General features: G+C 41.4%; 1 protein-coding gene across 5 annotated transcripts in view; it reads left to right on the forward strand.

Moving 5' to 3' along the window:
• Window positions 1-17,912, forward strand: part of il15ra (interleukin 15 receptor subunit alpha) — a 23,968-nt gene extending 6,056 nt beyond the window's left edge. Inside the window, exons 3-6 of one of the 5 annotated variants that reach the window (XM_085769212.1) lie at window positions 5,913-6,026; window positions 6,227-6,274; window positions 8,979-9,095; window positions 9,680-10,029. In XM_085769212.1, the coding sequence (XP_085625338.1) occupies window positions 5,913-6,026; window positions 6,227-6,274; window positions 8,979-9,095; window positions 9,680-9,837 (437 nt within the window). In that variant the 3' untranslated portion in view covers window positions 9,838-10,029. Of the gene's footprint in view, window positions 1-5,912; window positions 6,027-6,226; window positions 6,275-8,978; window positions 9,096-9,679; window positions 10,030-16,730; window positions 16,813-17,574 lie in introns of those variants that run through there. The other 4 variants (XM_085769210.1, XM_085769211.1, XM_085769213.1 and 1 more) reach the window with 4 other exon arrangements.
• The last annotated feature ends 964 nt before the right edge of the window (window positions 17,913-18,876 follow it).

The raw sequence follows: 18,876 nt of genomic DNA on the forward strand, positions 1-18,876 counted from the left end.
TAGAGTGCTGCATGTAGGCCACCTTCCACTTGACACTTATGCTCTACTTTATGTTGCTCTATCACATAAAATACATTTTTTTGGTTGGAATGTGATAAAATGTGGAAAGCTCATGGGGAATGAATACTGTTGTTAGGCACTGTATATTTCAGGTAAGACAGAGGGCTTGATTTCTCTGTTGTCCTTGGTCACCAGGGTGGTGGCTTCAGGACTGAGGTAGTGTCTGATATCACTCCATCTTTCACTACTCCCTACTCACTATAAGGGAATTCTGTACACAGGACTATAAAGTGAGCACAATGGGAAAAAAAACAAAAAAAGGACACTACTCTGCCACGGAGTTAATCATGTCAGTACTGTCGCACAGTTAAAACGTGCCAGATCAATGTTGTCTGGTGGATTTTCAAAATAAAGTTCTAGTTCCAGTGATTTTTTTTTCGGGGGTTAACCTTTGATTATTATTAATAATTATAATAATAATAATAACTCAAATTTGTATAGCACCTTTCAAAAAACCCAAGGTCGCTTCACAAGAGTAATAAACAAACAAAGGGGAGAAGACTAAACAATTAATTTGGAAAGGCCATGGAGAAAAGGTGTGTCTTGAGGGCTGATCCTCCAGGTTTGGGGCATGGCAGATCTCAGACAAGGTAATTTTATTTGCATAGCCCATTTTTACACACAGTTTGTCTCAAAGAGCTTTACATGGCATCAAAACAACATCCTCTGCCCTTAGACCCTCACATCGACTCAGGAAGAAGAGCTTTCCACAGAGTGCAGGCGGCCACACTGGATGCTCTGTCACCGAAGGTCTGTGGTTTGGTACGGTGATGGAGAGCAGAGGTTTAGGATGAAGTGGGTTAGTGAAGAAGGTCGGGCAGGTACTGGAAGACGTGTAGGGATTTCTAGGTGAAGAGGAGGGAGCCAAAGGAGGTGAACAAGGGTGGGAGTGATGTGCGTACTTGGTGATGGATTAAAGTGTGACTGGAAGGAGAGAGTAGAGTCCAGGATATCACCCAAATTGTGGACTTCAGGAGATGGGGAGATGGGGCAGCCATCCACATGGAGAAGGGGGTCTCAACCATGAGCTCTGTGAGTTGATTGAGAATACTCTTAACACAGGAGCTGTAGAGAGTTTGTAAGATGGGTTTTCTCTCACTGAATGAGTCCAGGTTCTGGAACAAGTATTGACGTTGTTGGCTTTCTTGGTTATGGATTCAGCGTTTTGCTGGAACTTCAGAGATGGTATCAAGATACGTTTGCTGATCCACAACATCAGCACCATGGGACTGTTGACAGTAGATTCCTAAAACCAACCACCATCATGTCTGCCTCCTCAGTGGTGTTTATCTCCAAAAGCGCATTGTCACACCACTTGTGATGGAGGGTGGGACCATGTTCTTGGGTAAACCCTGAGAAGATATCAGCACACTTTATCAGGTGACAGTTGGGATATGTGCCTCTCCAGTCATTTGTGAAAAGAATGAGGAGAAGTGGGGATAGGACCCCAGTGGTTTGCCTGTGGCTGGTGTGCAGCACATCTGATAAAATACCATTGTGCTAGTTCCCACTGTAGTTGATGTGTTAAAAGCTCCAGGATCCATACAATCAGATCTGGGTTACATGGAACTGAGAGTCTTGTTTATTGGTTAGGAAGGCTGCAAGAAAAACATTCTTGCCAAATGTTTTCCTTTCTTTCATTGTGTGCCGGTCTAAGAATTTCTCATGGGAAATATAGTGTGAAAACACTTTGCTTTCCGAAACTACTCGTAGTCCCTTTAAAGGGATAGTTCAACATTTTGGCAAAATGGCCCATTGCCATAATCGCTATAGTCATAGAAGTAGGTTCGTTACCTTTATTTGTCGGTGCAAGCTATTTTTAGAATGGAGGAGCAGAGCGTCTGGCTGCTCAGAGCTACGCTACGGAGGCTAATGGGATTTCTTGGTTTCCCTCATCAAACTCATCAAATACAAAATCCCAAAACTCCAAAACGCTTTCGTGGAAGTTGTGACCTGCACAACCACCACGCTATGAGATAATAATGGAATGTTACGAAACGGAGCCGTTTTCGAGGTAAATACAGGGTAAATACAGAGACTGCTTGCTGAAAAACTGTCCCTGAACGCAACGCGCATCAGCGGTTTTGCATGAATTTACCTCTAAAACAGCTCCGTCTCGTAACATTCCATTATTATCTCATAGCGTGGTGATTGTGCAGCTCACAACTTGTCCACGACAGCCTTTTGGAGTTGTTGGGTTGTGTATTTGATGAGTTTGATGAGGAAAACCAAGAAATTTCCTTAGCCTCCATAGCATAGCCCTGAGCAGCCTTCTGCTCCGCTCCACCGTTCTAAAAATAGCTTACACCAACAATTAAAGGTAACGAACCTACTGCTATGACTATAGCAATTATGGCAATGGGCCAATTTGCCAAAATGTTGAACTATCCCTTTAACGGGTGTGGATCAAGTTGAGTAGGAACAGTCTGACATCATCTACTGATGTCAAAGATGTGATCGTTGTTGCCCATGATCTTGGACTTTTCAGTTTCTCCAAGACCTTCATCACCAAAGATGTGACCTGGGAGCAGCGTTGTGGAGGAGCACTGCAGCAGTGTTTATTATTCAGTGTCTTTACATTTACATTTACATTCTTCAGCCATGCACCACATGCCCCAGATAACAGGAGAGACAGGATCCACTTTAGAAGAGGCAGAGCAGACTGTGTCCCACTTGAACCAGTAAAACCAATATTTACTCCAAAAACAACAGAAGCGTGTCTGCCAGAAAGGCTGCACACAGTTTGTTACCTTGTTTTGAAATCACTTTCTAACTTTGCTCAAAGAGCTGTACATATACAGTTTACTGTCGCTAGTTGAGATACACAATACACACACACACATCTAATCCATGGAGCTTTTGCGGTCCAGCTCTCAAGTTTAATATAAACCAGTTTAGAATAGGAAGAGGAGCTTCATGAGAAAGTCCAGACCAGGCTGCTCAGACTTGGCAGCACCAGCAGGGAGGGAGGAGCTTAGCAGAATCAGCGAGGTTACCTCCAGCTTCAAACACATGGTTGTGGACAGCTACTGTAGCGGATTCAGGAGCAGTGGAAAGACCAGGGGTAGTATTCACGAACATCCCCAGTACTAAGAGTCAATTTTGAGTAGAGTGTCACAGCCTGGCTCAAAAAGCAGTGACAAAAAGGAACAACGGAACGCAAGGGTGCCAATAAATGAAATAATTTATTAACACAAGAGTTTAAAGTTTAACATAGACAAAAAGATGAGGTGTGTTCATCTGTATAATCAGTGGTGTAAATGTGGGTGAGTGGCTGCGGTGTGTGGATGTCATGACGGATGTAAAACCAAAAGACAGAAAACCAAAATGTGCGTCAGCAGGCAGGGCGAAGAGAAAGAACACTGAGCTGGGCCGGGGATTTAAAGCCTCCTACAGGACTGAGCCAAACAGAAATACAATCAAAACACATAACTACTCAATACAAATCAGAATAAATTCATAAAGAAAACAAACCCATGACCTGCAGTCTCTGGTGCCCCGCCCACCTCTTTCCCACCCCGGTCCAGCAACCCCCGGTCCAATTTAAGAACCTAGAGGGATTTAAGAAGAGACCAAGAACATCAAAAGACAACAGGACATTAATAATCAATAACACAGTGAAACAAACGCCCTACAGAGGCGCACGTGACAGCACATCAGCCACAGTATTGGCTGTCCCTTTAATGTGTCTAATATCAAGGTCATATGCTTGAAAAAACAAAGACCAGCACCGCAGCGATTGAAGAAAAACCAGAGGGTTATGGTCGGTATACACTACCAGAGACGTCCCGCCGGACCCCACATACACCTCAAAGTGCTGGAGTGCCCAAATCAATGCCAAAGCTTCCTTCTCAATAACAGAGTAATTACTCTGATAACGATTGAACTTTCTGGAAAAGAAACTGGCAGAAGAAATGGCAGAAAGACAAAGCGGTCGGAGAGATACTCTCCAAACACTGACTGGGAGTGATTCAATGGAATGCTACAGATTTTAAAAATCTAAACAAAAAACAAATAATTGGTGCAATATCAAGAGAAATGAAAGTGACACCATCAAGATTTTTAGCATCTGGGAAAATACAGCAACTCAGCAGTGATGCCTTGAGTCTGTCAGAACCTTCCGGTGTCACTGAAGGACAATGCAGGGGGTTAATTTCGCTGTAACTCCAGAGATGAATTCCCCTCTCAGAACAGTTGGATGCTCCTTTTACTGATTGTGCTGATTAGGTGGGTGGGGTTTCCTTGTTCTATCTGTGTCCATTGCTTGCTGGTTTGGACATTCTGCCGACACACACTGCTCTACCACAGTTGGCGGCTCATTTCTGAAATTCTTGACATTTGAGTTCACATCCGCCATTAATATCGAAGAGATTAAGTAGTTAGATGACGAGCATGGTGAGTAAACATGGCACCCACACGTCTGTATCTGATCAAGTTTGTTTATAGTTTTTCATGACATAAAATTGTATTTGCGCTTACACCATGTCTTCATTCAGTCTGACTTCTACTATTGGTCAATTTCACTGTCCATTCATCACTAGGAGACACATTTGTTTTGTTTTATTTTCTTCCTTTTTTTAAACAACCAATCACTGCTTTTAAAAGAATGAGTCATACCAAGCAACTCCTCAGAGTTGCCTCGTGGGAACTTTTAGGCTCTGAGAGGAGGCTTCGTGAATATGGCCCCAGATATGGAAGGGCGGTGCACAAAGTCTTTAGTTAAAGGGATAGTTCACCCAAAATTGAAATTTCTCAATAACTCATTATCTACTCACCCTCATGTCGACTAAGGGCTGGGAGAAGTTTCAGAGTTATCCGTGGCTTCTCTGAGTTACAGGGGGTCTCAGTGTAGCAGTGCATGTCCATGTTGCAAATGGATACCAACTGTCTTCGTAACAGAAAGACACACCAAAAAACATCCAAATACCTCCATGCTGCTCGTATGTAATGTCCGCCCTTAGTCGACATGAGGGTGAGTAGATAATGAGTGAAATTTCAATTTTTGGTGAACGATCCCTTTAAGGAAAAAGTTAAGCAGCTTACAGTAATGAGAGGGATTTACAGTGATAAAAGTCTGTTGTTCCCATGGAGACTGCTGATGGAGTGCCATTAGCACTTGTGATATCTGTCTTTCCTTACGCATCATGAACTTTGGTCTCTAAGGTCTTTTAATAGCTGTATAATGTCCTAAAAAGAAAAAAAGGTAGAATATAAGTTATATTATATTGAGTATTTAGTAGTAATATGTGACATTAAGGGCAACATCTTTCATGCTAAAGAATAGCTTCTCTATAATACATTCTATTGGTGGGGGTTGTTCCAATGAACAGGAAAAGTGGGCATGGCTGGGGGTTTCCAAGGTAGCGTTTCCCACGGGAGTTAAATTTCAAAATTTCCATACATGATATTACGCACCTTCCTAAACACAATGGTGAAGAAATTCCTTGGTAAGGATTTACTTCCCAAATTGGTCAAACATCTGCTAAAATGCCCTTACTAGAATGGTTTAAATGAAAGTGAAACCTTAAGGGGCAGATTCTACTGTTTGTTCTCTAGACTGTAAATGAAGATGATGACAGGTTGAATATCTGGATTATCCTCTGTTGAACAGTCAGGGCCATGGCTCCGTTGAGAGTATTAATCACAGCTTTGCCTCGAAAATAGATTTATAACACGCTATGACTTACAAACTGGAGCAGTGGGCGTTGAGCAGGAATACGATCCTGCTCCGGTGAATGACAGGACGAAGGATTCAGGGTGTGGAGCGATGTTGCCAGGCAGCCGAGCTCTTTACTCTGTCTGATTCAGGCTGTAAATAAACTGTCTGAGCTTGTTTTTTTGTTTTTTTTCAGGTGATCCCTGGAGGCCCACCATACCACCACCATCACAACCACCGCCAACATCACCTCCAACACCACCGCCAACATCACCTCCACAACCAGAGAGCACAGACAGGCTGAGGACAAGTGAGTTTGTCTGTATTGGACATGGGAAATGAGTAACAGGGGTGTGAGCCATAATGTTTATGATCAAGATCAAGATACGGGCTGAGCATTCTTAACCGCATGCATGTAAACACTCTTTACCTATAATAGTTGTGCACATAAGAGGAAGTGTTTGTTTTTTTTATAATTAATTAGTAATTAACAATGGGTTGATTTCACAGCGGGTTATGCTGATGTTCTCCAGGAATCCAGCCATACCCCCACAAACTGTGAGTTAATCATACTCATATTAACCCAAAATATAAGCAAAAAATGCTGCAGTTGAAGGTTGAATGTAGTGGTGTTGGTTTCAGGTATATTTAGCCCCGCCCCTGTCCCAACCAGTTGACAGGATTGGTTCTGTAGGTTTGTGATGACTGTAACCCTGACTGTCTCAATGTGTGTTTATGTAGACACATTCATGATTATTCCACCCAGCATGTGTCACTTATTACACAAAACATCACATTGATGATAACATCACATGATGTCCAGATCGATGTCAACAGGGTTAAACATTGACTTTAAACAGAAAGGCTTTAAAATGGTGAGGAGTAGTTCAGTCTCAGAGCTGAAGAGTTGAATGAACTAATAAATATGACTGTGTGTTTGTCTAGTCAGTTGATACAGTGCAGCTCAGTTCGTTTTGGATGCACCCTTTGAAGAATCTCATAGCACACATGTTCCCCGACCATATTCTTTGTATGTGTCAGCAGGTGTGTGTGTGTCATAATATGCGGGGCATGTTGTAGAGTCGGTTAGCTGAACATCGCTCAGATTTCTTTCTGTCTAGGTTCACTCTCAACTGTTTCTGGAGTAGTTCTTCCTGTCAAGCAACCAAGCAGTGAAGGCTAACACCAAGAACAGTAGCAGCAGAACAGACACACATCAAGCTGGAATTGCTGTAGATGTGGATTTGTGCCTATAGTATAAACACTAGTTCTTGTAGTAGCATTAGTACTATTGTAACAGCAGTTACAGCTAACACCAACTGTATGCTTTGCTCTGTGTTTTGTCACCCTAGAAGTAATACATGTAGCTACATAAGTAATTCACATATGAAACAAATACAAAAACCCACATGTAAAATAGACATAATATAATATACTTAATATTGACTACATGAATGAATTGACTTGAATGAATTTGAATGAAGAAAAACATATGAATTAGTACGTTGCTTTAACAAACAAAAGAAAAAAACACAACCACTGATCAACCATCACATTGAAACAGATGAGAGGCTGCTTTAAAAGTTCATTCTGAATCATTATTAATGTAATATGAAAATGAATTTGTGGTTGTAATAATTTTCAAATATTTTCCACAAGTTGATAGCTTGACTCAGTCACAACATTGCAACCACCCACCTGTTTTAATGGTATGGCTGCAACATGTTGCATATAAAAATTCATCATATGCTAATTGTACTTTTGCATAACCCCTTAAACTAATCTCCATATATCCAGAGGATGTATCTTATATGTAATAAAAATAAAATATATAGTGTTTTAGATTAAATATATTACATTTCTGAATGCCACTTAATGCTGCGAACATCAGCCCTCTAGCTCCCCCTAAACAGGTGGTGGTTTTACACTTTTTACCTATTTATGTTTATACTGAAAAGAGAGGGTATGCGTTAATGTCACCTGCCCCCAGGACATGTCCCTCTCAATCCTCCCTCAAAATAGCAGAGTGTGGTGGTAGACAGGAGTAAAATAATTACCATAATTATATTAATAAATATGGATTATCTGCTCAAATGAAGGAGAATTGGACTTGACAGTGATCTGTATGAGCTACCAAAACACAGGAGAAAGTACAGTCAATTGCACAACAGCCCTTCCCAATTTTAGATATTCTAGCTATAGACTCATGCTAGAGTTCTTAAATAACTCAGAAAGGGTCTTGTGCTTGTTATGTTTTTTTTTTTGCTACTACATGGTTCTCACGCCTGCCTTTAATATTATGCTATATGTCTTGTCCGATTTGGTATTTCATTCAAGTTTCATCACTTCATTCATTCTAACATGGTTGGTAGAGTAGAAAAGTAATTTTACCATCGTCATCATCACTGTCATTATCAAGTGTGCCCGTACGAGAAAGCAGGAATGACGCACCTTTTTTTTTTGCCCGGGTTTGGGCTGAGAAATAATGCTGGTGAGTCCGGGCTTCATCACCGCAAGTTGGGTCGGGTCGTGTTTAAATTTCCTAGGCCATTGAGAACTCTAACTCAAGTTGACGCTGCCACTCGTCGTTCTTCCACTTCTGTGACTGCAATGACTTCGGCGTGCTCTGTCGTCATGTGCATACCCTCTATATATTTAAAGGCTTAAACAGTCAGATAAATATCATGAAATTAATAAAGATATCATGGGGCATTCATTAGGATTGGCAGCAATCCAGTTACACTGTGCACACACTAAAATACAATCTGATGCACCTTGCACCTGCCTGTTGCTGTTCACGCTCAGATTTATCGGATCATTAGTTTTGTTCCCCTGTAGGTTATTGAATAACAGCCACAGGTCAGTTACAGTTGCTGTCCAAACTCTCACAGAGAGCAGTGCTTGAATAGCAGCTGAGTCAGTTTCAATGAGTCAACACAGTCAATGTTCATTGGGCTGCATTATAATTATTTAACAAGGTCTGGTTTGCGCTCACAAAATAAAATGCAGACATGGTGACCATGAAGCACTGACAGTGACTTTCTTGAACACTAAACCTGAGAAAGATCACAGACACATTCATTCCTAACACGGCCAGTCGGCCACAGCAAGTCATGGCATGGTATGGAACAGACGCTCAGAAATCTTGTCTTTCAGTTTGATACATTACATCCATGATTCAATGGTAGGACAAGAAACGCTTGAGCCACACAGATGGTATTAGGAACGGTATCAGCAGAAGTGACTTTTATTTTCTTATCAGCAGTAACTTCCAGCAGCCAACCGACGACATCAAGCGGAGGCTCCTGGACGTCAGAGGCCACAGAGATAAGCAGTGCTGAGCCAACTTCACCCACTGCACAGTCACATACTTCACAAGGTGAAGAGTTTATAATCACACATGCTATGCTGTGACTGTACCTGTATCAGGTCACAGGATTGAATTGGCCACTTCCATAGAAACCAGTAAGATCTTAAAGGAGACATGTTATGCCCCTTTTCCACAAATTAAAATAGTTCCCAGGTGTCTTAAAGACATGCTTCAGTCAAAATACCCCAAGAATCAAACATCACAGCTCTTTTTTATCTGTCACTGCTTGCCCTGCCCCTTCTACTGGTACCAGGTAGGGGTGGGGTTATGCAAATTCGAAAACTAGTTACATCACTGGAAGAAAATTGAGGGAACAGCTCGTAAAACCAGATGGATTTCAACCTAGGGAGCCTGAAAATTACTGAATTTTTTGTCAATTCTCACATTTTGGGGCAGGACGTCAAGACAAACACCCAAATTTTTGTTAAAGAGCCTTCAAAAAGTGACATTTCCATAATATGTCCCCTTTAACAGAACAGAAACCTGGAAAACACTGGGAATATCATAGTAGCCTTAATCTGTCAAAGCTGTGCATGAATAACTGATCCTGAGGAAAATCCTATTAATTCTTCCTTTCACCTCTTATAATGTAGATTATGTAACAGAGACTGAAGCAAAGGGCTGGACAACATCAAGCCCGAGCACTGCTGACCCTTTCAGTAGCACCACAGTTGATCCTCAGTCAAAGATCCAGTCAAACATCAGTCAAACACAGCAAAGTAAGTCCCAACTGCCATTGCACCCAATTTAATCAAATCTCTAACCCAAACTCTGTTGATTAGAACTCTCTGTGGAGTTCATCTGCATTGACTGCCAAGTTTCCAGCAGACTCATTTTTTATCACTGAACATTCTTCATGTCAGGGACTGAGTGGATAGACCAGATAGAAAAATACCTAAAACCTAAGAACCAGCCAACACAACAGAACTGAATTCAGAAGTGAACACAAACTGACCTACCAGCTGAAACACGAGGGAGGACATAAGACTGGTGACATAGATAGATTTAAACATAACTATTTAAACTTTAAATCTGTAACCAGATTAGTTAGGATTCATTTTACCAGCTGACAGGGTCACTCCTGCAGCATCTCCCAATTTAAGCAAAAAGTTTAGAATTAAAGGTTGAATATGGAGAATGAGCAGAATACCATCACCTATTGATCAAAATAAGAATTGCAATGACAGAAAAATAATTCCAGCAGTCCGTCCGTTGGCAGACCGTTGCTAAGAATAACACACGTTGCTAGGAACAGCGCTCTGATCAGAGGAACAGAGCAGAACGATGTTTCATTTTTACCTTCATTAAACATCTTGGGACTAATTGTGATGTTAGATAAATGACTTGTTACAGGGAGAGTGGAAGCTCGCTTCCACATTGTGGCTGAAAACCAAACCTGCGATCAGAGCCTCTGACCCGGTTTCACAGCTCTCGCCTTGGTGGCACCGCAAGTCCGTCACACAAGCGTGCCCCGTAAAACCGTAATCTCTTGTTTATGACAGATAAGACTACACAAATACACACATTGTAACATGTATATGATAATCCATTGATCCACCGATATATTATAAAGGCTTCATTGAAAACAAATGCACACGACCGGGAGGAGGGTGAGCAAAACAGCTGAGAAGTGAGCCCCAAAGCCCGCTAATGGCTGGTACGAGGTAAACAGGAAGTCATTGTTGAACCCATCAAAATTTGTTAAATTAATTAATTCAGACAAAATATATTTTTTATGGGAAAGCAATACTTGTACTCTACACCCCTCTGAATGCCCCATGGATGTATTATTTTCAAAAAAATATATAGCTTTTAATAAACATTCTCCATATTCAACCTTTAACAAAGACAGTGAACTAAACTTGTGCACTTAAAGTAGATATATCTATCATTTATGTATCATCAAATAATACAACTAAAACTGTATATGCTATCAAACAAATGCTGTTAATATGAATCTTTGCATGCTCAGAAAGAAATACACTTAAAGTATTTAAAACAAATGAAAAAAATGCTTCACATTCCCTCTTGGACACCTAATCTATGCTGTGACTGTACCTGTATCAGGTCACAGGATTGAATTGGCCACTTCCATTGAAACCAGTAAGACCTTAAAGGAGACATATTATGCCCCTTTTCCACAAATTAAAATAGTTCCCAGGTGTCTTAAAGACATGCTTCAGTCAAAATACCCCAAGGATCAAACATCACAGCTCTTTTTTTATCTGTTCAAAACAGCCCTTTTCAGAACAGCTGGTTTCAGTGCCTGTCCCTTTAAATGCAAATCAGTCACTGCTTGCCCCGCCCCGCCCCTTCTACTGGTACCAGGTAGGGGTGGGGTTAGGGCTGGGCGATAAAACGATAACGATATATATCGCGATATAACTTTACTCAATAGCAATGTGAAACGTGGTCGATAGAAAGTCGATAGGTTTAATTCATTCATGTTTTGAAACAGCCAATGAAAATGAGAGTTGCGCCGCGCTGAACCACTGGCTGAGCCAACCAGATTGACACAGCACAGGAAGACTGTACACAGCACAACAACACGTGGTAATGTTTGGGCTGCTGCAGCCTGGCGTCAGCAGCGGGGCATCGCCAGTAAAAAAGAGAGAGAGAATGAGTGTTGCCTCGAAAGAAAAAATGGAGGAGAACTAGGACGAGTGACCGCGAAAAGACGTGGTACGTCATGTTTACATTAACCCAGATTGATTGAACTCTAATATAGTAGGTGTAAACAACCCTAAACTTTAACCACGGAGACAGCAGGCAGTCGGAGCGGCTCGCCGTCACACATCAAAGGGAGCGCAGTCACGGCGTGGCCGCTCTGCTGCTGCTGCTGCTGCTGCTCCTCACACCAGAGCGACACTGTTAAGCTGTGCCGACCTATACACTGGCCACTTGCGAAGCAAGCGCTAACCGTGGCGATTTCTCTTCCTTTTTCTTTTTCAGCCGGGTTTAGGCTGAGAATGATCGCTAATTAGACGGGCCACGTCAGGTCCGGGTTTTAATTTTCACGTCCGTTTATAACTGTAGCAGCAGCAGAGAGATGGAGCAGCTCCTGTATGGGGAGCCTGGCTCTAGTCTGACCTAACTCCTGTCTGATGTAATGTTAAAGAACGCCTGAACAGCTGAGTGATAATGTCTGTAAAAAGACCCAGTGCTGTTGTACTGTATATCAGCACCGATCAGCACTCATGTATGTCTCTTGTCCAATCAAATTATTTGGTTGAAACTAACTGTATATAATACCAGTTTTATTTATCTGAAACTGTTACTAGGCTACTCATTGCTTTTATATGTTAATCATTACATCTGAAATGTTCAATTTTTGACAAAAAATAAATATTTAAATCAGAAATAACCTTCTGATATCTTCAAATCTCACTTGTGAGTATGATGGAACATTTAGGCTTGACAAAAACAGTGACTTGAGTCCTATCGTGATATATATCGATATCGACTGATATGAAAAAAATTATCGTGATAGGATTTTTTCTCATATCGCCCAGCCCTAGGTGGGGTTATGCAAATTCGAAAACTAGTTACATCACTGGAAAACAATTGAGGGACAGCTCGTAAAACCAGATGGATTTCAACCTAGGGAGCCTGAAAATTACTGATTTTCTTGTCAATTCTCACATTTTGGGGCAGGACGTCAAGACAAACACCCACATTTTTGTTAAAGAGCCTTCAAAAAGTGACATTTCCATAATATGTCCCCTTTAACAGAACAGAAACCTGGAAAACACTGGGAATATCACAGTAGCCTTAATCTGTCAAAACTGTGCATGAATAACTGACCCTGAGGAAAATCCTATTAATTCTTCCTTTCACCTCTTATAATGTAGATTATGTAACAGAGACTGAAGCAAAGGGCTGGACAACATCAAGCCCGAGCACTGCTGACCCTTTCAGTAGCACCACAGTTGATCCTCAGTCAAAGATCCAGTCAAACACCAGTCAAACACAGCAAAGTCCAAACTGCCATTGCACCCAATTTAATCAAATCTCTAACCCATACTCTGTTGATTAGAACTCTCTGTGGAGTTCATCTGCATTGACTGCCAAGTTTCCAGCAGACTCACTTTTTATCACTGAACATTCTTCTTGTCAGGGACTGAGTGGATAGACCAGATAGAAAAATACCTAAAACCTAAGAACCAGCCAACACAACAGAACTGAATTCAGAAGTGAACACAAACTGACCTACCAGCTGAAACACGAGGGAGGACATAAGACTGGTGACATAGATAGATTTAAACATAACTATTTAAACTTTAAATCTGTAACCAGATTAGTTAGGATTCATTTTACCAGCTGACAGGGTCACTCCTGCAGCATCTCCCAATTTAAGCAAAAAGTTTAAAATTAAAGGTTGAATATGGAGAATGAGCAGAATACCATCACCTATTGATCAAAATAGGAATTGCGATGACAGAAAAATAATTCCAGCAGTCTGTCCGTTGGCAGACCGTCACTAAGAATAACACACGTTGCTAGGAACAGCGCTTTGATCAGAGGAGCAGAGCAGAACGATGTTTCATTTTTATCTTCATTAAACATCTTGGGACTAATTGTGATGTTAGATAAATGACTTGTTACAGGGAGAGTGGAAGCTCGCTTCCACATTGTGGCTGAAAACCAAACCTGCGATCAGAGCCTCTGACCCGGTTTCACAGCTCTCGCCTTGGTGGCACCGCGAGTCCGTCACACAAGCGTGCCCCGTAAAACCATAATCTCTTGTTTGTGACAGATAAGACTACACAAATACACACATTGTAACATGTATATGATAATCCATTGATCCACCGATATATTATACAGGGATGCAAACGGGTCAGGACCAAAAAAGAGAGGAATTGTCTGGGGGGGGGGGGGGGGGGGGTGGTGGTGGTGGTGTGGTGTCACCATTAACAAATAATTACATTACAATATCACGGAAAAGTCAATTTCCAGTAGTTCCAGTTGCTTTAAAAAAAATAATCCTTTGCAATAATTCAATTTTGGAGATACTGATTTTTAGGTCTTCACTGAATGTTAGTCATAATTATTACTATTAAAATAAACAGAATAAATAAAGACATGGGATGTTTCATTCAGTGTGTAATGGACATATAGCCCTATATAATGTGTTAGTTTCACTTTAATTGAGAACATTCTACATCGCGGAGGTGACTTTTTTTTTTTTTTTTTTTAGAAACTTTATTAAGTCAGCATGGTGCAATACAGGCGACGTCTTTCCACTCAGGGCTTCCTTCACCTCTGAAACGGGGCAGAGCTCCGTGGAAACACCTGCCTGACACAGCAACGTAGGGAACCGTGCATGTCCGCGGCGCATAGCTCCACATGCACGGGGGGAAAAAACGGCGTCGCCGTCGCATTGACTGCACGCGGCTACGCGCCGCTTTAACGAGCGCGCACGTCGCGCGTCTACATCGGAGGTCGGCTGTTATCAGTATAATCAGAGACCATGAATGAGTTCGCCTCAGTTTCACGTGATTGTCACTGTCAGCCTGTTAGAAAAACATTTTACTGCCCCCAGCTGAGACGCTGAGACCCCCCCCCCTCTCAAAACAAAAACTCTTCGGATCTGAACGATTCACACAAGTCACCTAATTGGTCATGAAAAAAGCGAGTTTCGCTTTTCGGCGCGCTGTTTGCATCCCTGATTATAAAGGCTTCATTGAAAACAAATGCACACGACCGGGAGGAGGGTGAGCAAAAGAGCTGAGAAGTGAGCCCCAATGCCCGCTAATGGCTGGTACGAGGTAAACAGGAAGTCATTGTTGAACCCGTCAAAATTTGTTAAATTAATTAATTCAGACAAAATATATTTTTTATGGGAAAGCAATACTTGTACTCTACACCCCTCTGAATGCCCCATGGATGTAGGTTATTTTGAAAAAAAAAATATAGCTTTTAATAAACATTCTCCATATTCAACCTTTAACAAAGAAAGTGAACTAAACTTGCGCACTTAAAGTAGATATCTATCATTTATATATCATCATATAATACAACTAAAACTGTATATGCTATCAAACAAATGCTGTTAATATGAATCTTTGTATGCTCAGAAAGAAATAAACTTAAAGTATTTAAAACAAATGAAAAAAATGCTTCACATTCCCTCTTTCACACCTAATCTGACACTATGACCGATAATTCCTTCTCTATGCTGATGACACACAACTTTACATTCACACCGAGTCCACGGACACTTTGCCACTAACCTACCTCGCAGAATGAGAAAAGTGTCTGGATGATTGGGAATGAGCTAAAGCCTAACCACACAAAGTTCCTCTACATCTGAACATCCCTGGTTCCTCAAAAACATCACCGGAACAAACCTTCTTCCTGCATCCAGGGCTGTTGTATAGGGGAGAAAGGTGATGATAATTCTAGGGGCCCAGCGCCCAGTAGGGCCCATAAAAGACCCCAGTAGTCTAATCTTTGTATGACTGATTTATTCTGCGTAAGACCCTGACTAATACTCATAGTACACTGTAAAAACTCAACATCTTTCCAAGAATATTTGTCCAAATGTCTAATTTCTAGTCAAAACTAATCTCTTTCCACTTAAAATAAGACTCATTACCTAAAAATTAACTTGTTTTTAGATAATTTCCACTTAAATTCACAATAAATAGAAAAATCTGCCAGTGAAAGTAAATTTTTTGTGCTTGTAATAAGGAAGAAAAACTTGCTCCACTATCAGATTTTTTCTACTTATTCCAAGTGAAAATATGCTTGAAAGAAGTAAAAAGTGTCTAAAAACAAGCTACTTTTAATATGATGTGTCTTATTTGAAGTAGAATGAGATTTGTTTTGACTAGAAATTACATTTTGACTAGAAATAAGACAAATATTCTTGCTAAGATACTTGAGTTTTTGCAGTGTAATGCTGCATTAGCATCAAAACAAAGAAGGCAAAATAAAAAACGATAATACATACGTAGTATTAAATAAATAAAGTTAGGGGGAGGGGCCCACTTAAGTATTCTTTAAGGGGGCCCAGAATTCCTAGCAACGGCCCTGCCTGCATCTCCAGATTTTGCTCATCTCTTTTCTGATCTCATTGTCACCTTGATTAACTTTACGATCTTGGCATGATTGCTGTCCCGTTCCTCTTCCCCTGTGTGAAGGAAGTTCAATAGATTTTTCTTCACACATGGTCCAACTCCATCATTCAGCAACTGCACTGGTCATTAGTTTAAAACCTCATTCATTAAAAAATGTTCTCCACATCTTTAAATGTCTCCTTGACCTTTTTCATCTCTACAAACCCCACAAATCGCTATGTTCCTCTAATATCATCTGCTCTGCACTCTCTCCTCTGAATGGCTGGCTGTTTTGAGTGATCTGGAATAAGCTTGGGTGGTGAGTCCAAGCATTGCTGATTTGTTGCAACATTTCCACGGTAACTCTTGGAGGAAAAGCTTCACATAATGTTTATTATTTTATCGACCTTGTGCAGTTTTATCATCTTCCGCCCACATGGACATTTACGAGCCCAGTGTCCAGCAGATTGTCATAAAATGTGAGGGGATTTGGAGCGCTGCTTAATTCTTCTCAGTGCAGGAACAGATGCTGTAGGACCACACAGTTGGAACAGTTACATGCTGAGTATTTCTTTTGCAGATGCAGGCAGAATATCTGCCGCCGTCGTCATCGCCGCCGTGGTGATTGCCTGTGCTATCATTGGAGTCCTGTATTACATGAGGTAAGTTAGAAAAAACTCACACAGCAGAGAGTTTAAAGGGATAGTTCAACATTTTGGCAAATTGGCCCATTGCCATAATCGATATAGTCATAGCAGTAGGTTTGTTACCTTTAATTGTCGGTGCAAGCTATTTTTAGAAGGGAGGAGCAGAGCCGTGAGCTGCTCAGAGCTACGCTACGGAGGCTAAGGGAATTTCTTGGTTTCCCTCATCAAACTCATCAAATACACAACCCAACAACTCCAAAACGCTGTCGTGGACAAGTTGTGAGCTGCACAATCACCACGCTATGAGATAATAACGGAACGTTACGAGACAGAGTTGTTTTAGAGGTAAATTCATGCAAAACCACTGATGCACGTTGCGTTCAGGGACAGTTTTTCAGCAAGCAGTCTCTGTATTTACCCTGTATTTGCCTCGAAAACGGCTCTGTTTCGTAACGTTCCATTATTATCTCATAGCGTGGTGAATGTGCAGGTCACAACTTGTCCACGAAAGCGTTTTGGAGTTTTGGGATTTTGTATTTGATGAGTTTGATGAGGGAAGCCAAGATATTCCTTTAGCCTCCATAGCGTAGCTCTGAGCAGCCTGCTGCTGCGCTCCGCCATTCTAAAAATAGCTTACACCGACAAATAAAGGTAACGAACCTACTGCTATGACTATAGCGATTATGGCAATGGGCCAATTTGCCAAAATGTTGAACTATCCCTTTAATGAAGTTTGGAGAATGTTTTTATGATGTCATGCCACACGTTCCTGTCTAGGAGGAGGAAATCGAGACTCAACCGTCCAGTGGGGACGCCAGAAGAAAACATCGCCATGAAAGCATCGCCATGAAAGCATAGGAAGAATGTTCAACGAGTTCCATTATTACCTCCACTCAGGACTGGAGTGTGTGTGTGTGTGCGTGTGCGTGTGTGGCTGTGTGCTTGTGTGCTTGTGTGTGCATGTGTCAGTGTATGGACTGATAATGGCTGCCTTGATAGGAAGTTCATTCCCACCAGGTTGGAGCGTTGCAGCTTCCTCAGGGCAAATCCGAGGAAAATATTCAAACTGCACTCAAGGAATTTCACAGCCCTGTCGGGACAAAATGTGAAACATAGGAAACTAGAAAATTTCCTCTCGGGAAATTTGGAATGGGCCACGGGGCTACTGCCAGTTGTGCCATCTCTGTCAACATGGGAATCAAACCCACGATCTTAAGGTCAAGACAGAGCTGATCAGACAGACACATGATCATCTTTCTATAAGCACTGATATGGAGGAGCTGTAACAACATTAGGTTAACTGTGTGTGTGTGTGTGTGTGTGTGTGTGTGTGTGTGTGTGTGTGTGTGTGTTTATCTTGTGTAATAGGGCCAGGACTCAATTAAAACAATTTGCATTTTAATCGCATATAAATATTTGACCTGAGAACAGTGAGAAGCATTTTTTTCACATGGATTTTAGTATACCATTGATTGACTGAATAGCTTAAGCAACAAAACATTGTTTTTTTTTTCAAGGTGGTACTTAACCAAGACCAACATGCAAATTATCGATTAATTCATTAATCGATATTTGATACAGATTTAAATGGTCTTTCCTGCCAATACACTATGATGATTACTGTAGTATTTAACTAGGCTACATAAATCACAGTAGCATAAACTGATTTGTTGAACGGACCAAGTGATGGGCTGACTGGTCCTGTCTAACTTCTGTGTACTGGGTGCCATTGTGCAGGGTGTTAAGGCAGCCTTCCTCCACTGCAGTCCCTATGGTCCTGGACCCTCTGGCTGGTGGGGTGGGCTGCTTTCAGCTGGGGGGGACTCTATCAGCTGCTCCCACGAGAGGCATTTGACGCATTTGACACCAACAAGGTTTAACTTTAAAACCAGATTAAATCATGGTTTAAGTTTAAATTCTGTTGCACGTTAACTGTGTTTTAATCACATGAAGGTGTGTGTGTGTGTGTGTGTGTGGGTGTGTGTGTGTGTGTGTGACTGTAATCACATGAAGCTGGCTCTAGAGTCTGTGTGTGTGTGTGTGGTGTGTGTGTGTGACTGACTTGACACATAGTTAGTT

Source organism: Trachurus japonicus, chromosome 23 (genome assembly GCF_045865225.1).
Source record: "Trachurus japonicus isolate A0001 chromosome 23, Traja_1.0".
In the NCBI taxonomy this organism is placed as follows: domain Eukaryota; kingdom Metazoa; phylum Chordata; class Actinopteri; order Carangiformes; family Carangidae; genus Trachurus; species Trachurus japonicus.